At 41.0% G+C, this 4,661-nt stretch overlaps 1 protein-coding gene across 1 annotated transcript in view; it reads left to right on the forward strand.

Moving 5' to 3' along the window:
* The window catches only part of LOC104169135 (solute carrier organic anion transporter family member 1C1-like), a 16,489-nt gene that overhangs the window by 6,877 nt on the left and 4,951 nt on the right, over window positions 1-4,661 (forward strand). Inside the window, 4 exon segments of the mRNA XM_009709956.1 lie at window positions 507-653; window positions 1,762-1,860; window positions 2,648-2,893; window positions 3,759-3,923. Coding sequence (XP_009708258.1) covers window positions 507-653; window positions 1,762-1,860; window positions 2,648-2,893; window positions 3,759-3,923 — 657 coding nt within the window.

Here is a 4,661-nt window from a genome sequence, read left to right on the forward strand (position 1 = left end):
TTTGCACACCACAAAGCTGCCTCCCCTCTGGGTGTGTTGAGCTCCTTGTGGGCAAGGAGCCTTCCTGCCCAGTGCTCAGCCATGAATAAGCTGTGGATGAGCAAATCAAACCCTCTTTATGTCGCAAAATATGTATATGTTTGCATCCTCGTACCTGTGGATTAGATGTGGCTGGTAGTGCTCACTATCATCAGTTTCCCAAATCTTTCCATTAGGACATCCCAGTTTTGGTTAGAAGGAAGTGAAAAAGGTTTCTAAAATCAGATGTAGCAACAAATTTATAAAACTGGCTAACTTTTAATACCTATGACTGAAGCAGTTCATGCTAAACATGTGTCTACCTCAAGCTGATTGGGTTAAAATTGCCATCCCCACACCCCAAAAAAATGTTTTTCAGTTTTCATACTGGTTTTCCCACACTGTAACTATTTTAGAAGTCCTGTGCATTCAGTGTCAAACTGTTACAAAAAAACATCTCATTGTTGTCTCTGTGGTGGTATACCCAGGCTGTGAAAAAGAAGCAGGCTCTTCCATGTGGATCTATGTTTTACTGGGAAATCTTTTGCGTGGAATAGGTGAAACTCCTATCCAGCCTCTGGGAATTACATACATTGATGATTATGCCATTGAAGAGAATGCTGCCTTATACATTGGTAAAATAATTTTTTTTCCTAATATATTTTTCCCCAGAGGAAACTGATTCATTATGAATAGTGGAATGAATGTTATTGAATTCACTTGCCCTAATGGTTTTGTTTGCATAATTTCCAATTTTAAAGTTTATTTAACAGTCATGTACACTCAAGGGACCAAGTTTTCCTTTAGTTATTCTAGTACAGTTCCATTATCTTAATTTGTGGCAAGAATTTGACCTTAGGTTCCTGCTGTTACCCTAATCTTCCTAATTCTTCTGGATGTGGACTGCTGAGCCTCTGTGCACATTCAGTTCTCTGGAAAGTGATAAAAAACATGTAGTCTTTTAAGCACTTTAAATAGAATTTCAGCAGGCACTCAAAATATTCCCTCCATATTCAGGTAGAATTATAAACAATAGTTCTGAGGCTTTAAAAAGTTGGTATCAGTGCTTTCTTGTTGAGTTCATCGTCTGAGGACCTCTGCACATTCACCTGAAGTATTACCAAAAAATCCTTCCCCATCAGCATCTTGTCTTGACAACTTTCCAGCCTAGGAAAAGGCAAAAACTCAGATTCCCTCTGTAAAAGATTCAGTCTTCCCAGATTTTCAGATCAGTTTTGAGAATTCAAAATAGTCAGAAAGTTTTGCTGAGAGTGTATTGAAACATGTTACTATTGGGTACCAAAGCAAAGTGGTTTTTCAGCCTATTCAGGCCCCATCACAATTTAAAGAGATCAGTCAACTTAAATAATTGACATATGCTCTCCAATTACTTTAATCTAGTCAGCTAAAGAGTTTCTAGCAATTATAGGTTGGTGCTGCTGTTGAGTTTAGGCTGTTAAGTTCCCTGACTTTTTCCCTTTACACTGAATTTCATTCTTTAATTGGATGATAACAAATAAGGTCGAAGTGCCAATGTAGTGGGGGAGATTTTATTGTTGGCTTTTTAATTCTTGAACATGTTCTAATTTATGTAACTAATGTCCCAGAGAGCAAAAGCTGGTGCAGTATTTTAAGACTGTGTTGCCTGTTACCCATCACAGGTCATACTTTGCTGTTAGGTGTTGCAAGAATCAGTGCTCATTTTAACTCAGAAGTGTAACAGTCCCCTGTTTTCTGTTGCAGGCTGCGTTCAGACAGTTGCAATTATAGGACCAATATTTGGCTTTCTTCTAGGATCTCTGTGTGCCAAACTTTATGTTGACATTGGCTTTGTAGATCTGGGTAAGTCAGAAAACTCAGGTTCTAAAAATTCAATCAGGCTCCAAAATGGCTATTTTAGGCCAAGAACTATCTAGTTATCTTCTAGGCATAAGGGGCTAGCAGAGATAGAGCAGGCACTTTATGAAATAAAAAAGATGACAGCAATGCAATGCACCATGCAGAAAAGACTAGCAAGAAGAATGGGGAGGAAGTAGGGGGCCTGACTCTTCCTCAGCCCCAGCAGACCTGCGGCCGGTGTCCCCCAGGAGATGCCCTGGTGAGGAGGCTCTGGGGGGACATCAGGCATCGGGAGGAGGCAGGAGAGAGGCTCAGGATCCTGTCGAGGGCTGTGTGCGTGCGTTTTGTAGTACACTGTCATTGCCTAGAAGAGCAGTCTTGCAGTGGGTGCCAGGGCTTCTGATTGCCTTCCTCCTGAGAAAACACCTTCCACCCTATTTTCCCTGGCACTTTTGTGCAGAACAGCCCGACCGAGAGCAAGTGTGTGGCCACCTGGCCTACCCCATCTCCTAGGCCTTGCAGCCTCTCCAGGGGCATGCGAGGAGCACGCCTGGGGACCGTGCGGTGTCAGGGGAAGGGTGCTGCTGTGTCACAGGAGTCAGCAAATCCTTGTTGCCTCCCGAAAATTGCTCCTGTGACCGTGATCGAGATACACAGCACAACTAAACCTGGTGAGCTGGGGGTGGACTGATATGGAGAAAGTCCCTGCAAAATCACCTTCCTTGTTATCAGCAAATATTCTTGAAAAGTGTTTAATTGTTTCTCCTTTTTTTTTCCCCACTTTCTCCAGACAGTGTAACAATAACTCCCAAGGACGTTCAGTGGGTGGGAGCCTGGTGGCTGGGTTACTTAATAGCAGGTGTGATTAGCCTTCTGGCCAGCATCCCCTTCTGGTTCCTGCCGAAGCACCTCCTGAAACCAGAGAGCAGAAAGGACTCCAGTACCTCTTCCGAGCAGTCAAAGTTCATCACTGAGGATAACAAGGACCAACACAAATCTTACCAACAACAAGTGAAGATTGCTGAGATGGCAAAAGGCAAGTCACTAGTTTCTTTCCTGACCACTGAGTCTTTCTCTCACTAGCTTTTTACACTTTAAAACTTTATACTTTCTGAGGCTTTATTTTGATGGCCTCAGAATTACTATTTTCCCTCAGATGTCACTCTCCCCCTAACTAGTATGCACAAAAAGGGTTTTTTCATTGTTCCCTAGACCTGCTGTTGCATGCAGAATTTCTCCAGCTGAGATTTGTAAAATTATGCTAGTGGCCCAGCAAATATCATGAAACTCTGCAAAAATTTTTCATTCACACATAGTGACTGTTGCAGGAGTAGGGGTCAAAAAAATCCCAGTTCTTGCTAAACTTTTTTCTTTAAGTTCATTCATTAAAAACCCACATACAATATCTGATCAGAATAAGGATGGGCACAGAATAGATATACTATTTTAAGAGGCTATCTGGATCTAAACAAAAGCTGTTTTGCACAATTGCATTTCCTTGGCCCTACTTTGCCAAAAGCATTTTCCCTCACTACTTGAATCTGTAATTCAACATGTCCGTGCTTACTGTCAGCTGTGCTGAGCACTCTCTGCCCTCAAATTAAGCTAAAAGATGCTATGTCTGTTGAGGACACATAGAAACCAAATCAGTCCTGGTTTATGATGGAAAGAAGATATATAAAACAAGACATCTCTTCTGGGAAATTGATGCTTAGCATTTTGCTTCACTGTTCCTCCATCCAGAAATGGGGGAGCTCTTAGAAGCATCATGGGACTTCATGGATTCCTTCTGAAACATTCTGCAGTCATTCTGTGGAAGGTGCAAACATGTCACAAAGCATTATTCACAGCAGTTATTCTCTCTCTGGCCTGGTTGTCATTTCTGCTGTTTTGTCTTGCAGATTTCTTGCCATCACTGAAGAACCTCTTTGGGAGTCCAGTTTACATTCTGTATTTGTGTGCAAGTATCATTCAGTTCAATTCTTTAATTGGCATGGTGACATATAAGCCAAAGTATATTGAGCAACAGTACGGGCAAACATCTTCAAGAACTAATTTTGTTATAGGTAATGCTGTATCTGCTTCTCGATATCTTAAAAAAAATGGACGTTTTAGGAGTGGCATATACATACATATAGGGAAAATTGGATATTTTTTTTAGGATGCATTTATTTCTTCTTCTTCCTCCTCTGGCTTTAAGTAGTAGCTCATAGAAGATGAGTTATTTCATTTGTGCTTTAGCACTAGTTAGCTCTGAGTTTATCTGTGCAAGAATTACTGCTAACAATTACAAGATTTGATACTTTGTTTCTCATTTTACTGGAAATTTGAAAAATAATGTATGTACAGCACAAGAGAATAATTGAAAAGAGAATTAATTTTAAAGTACTCTGCATAAATTTGTCATCAGACAGATCTGTTCCCTTGCTGGCTTCCCATATATTTCAACGAAATGAAGATCAACTCAGCAAGTGCTAAAGGACTGACTATAAAGTAGCGGTCATATTGCCAGTGATTTCCTACTTTCTGAAGGGGTTGGTGTTAAATAAAAGGACATCATAGTCATATCAGTGATCACACAATACATGCATTAAAAACCTAACATTATCTCATTGTGATTCTGATGAAGGAAAAATAGGTATTTCTGCCCTGACTTTACCTAAGAGCCTTTCTCTGTTGGGAAGTTAGTCTCCCAAGCCCTCCCGTACAGCACAAGAGAGAGAGGTGCTGCTTCTGCCTTTGGGTACCAAGGTGGCCATTTTTGGAGATGTCTTCAGGATGGTGAACTTCACTGCCCAGCTGCT

This window comes from Cariama cristata, unplaced genomic scaffold (assembly GCF_000690535.1).
Source record: "Cariama cristata isolate BGI_N322 unplaced genomic scaffold, ASM69053v1 scaffold22331, whole genome shotgun sequence".
Lineage (NCBI taxonomy): Eukaryota > Metazoa > Chordata > Aves > Cariamiformes > Cariamidae > Cariama > Cariama cristata.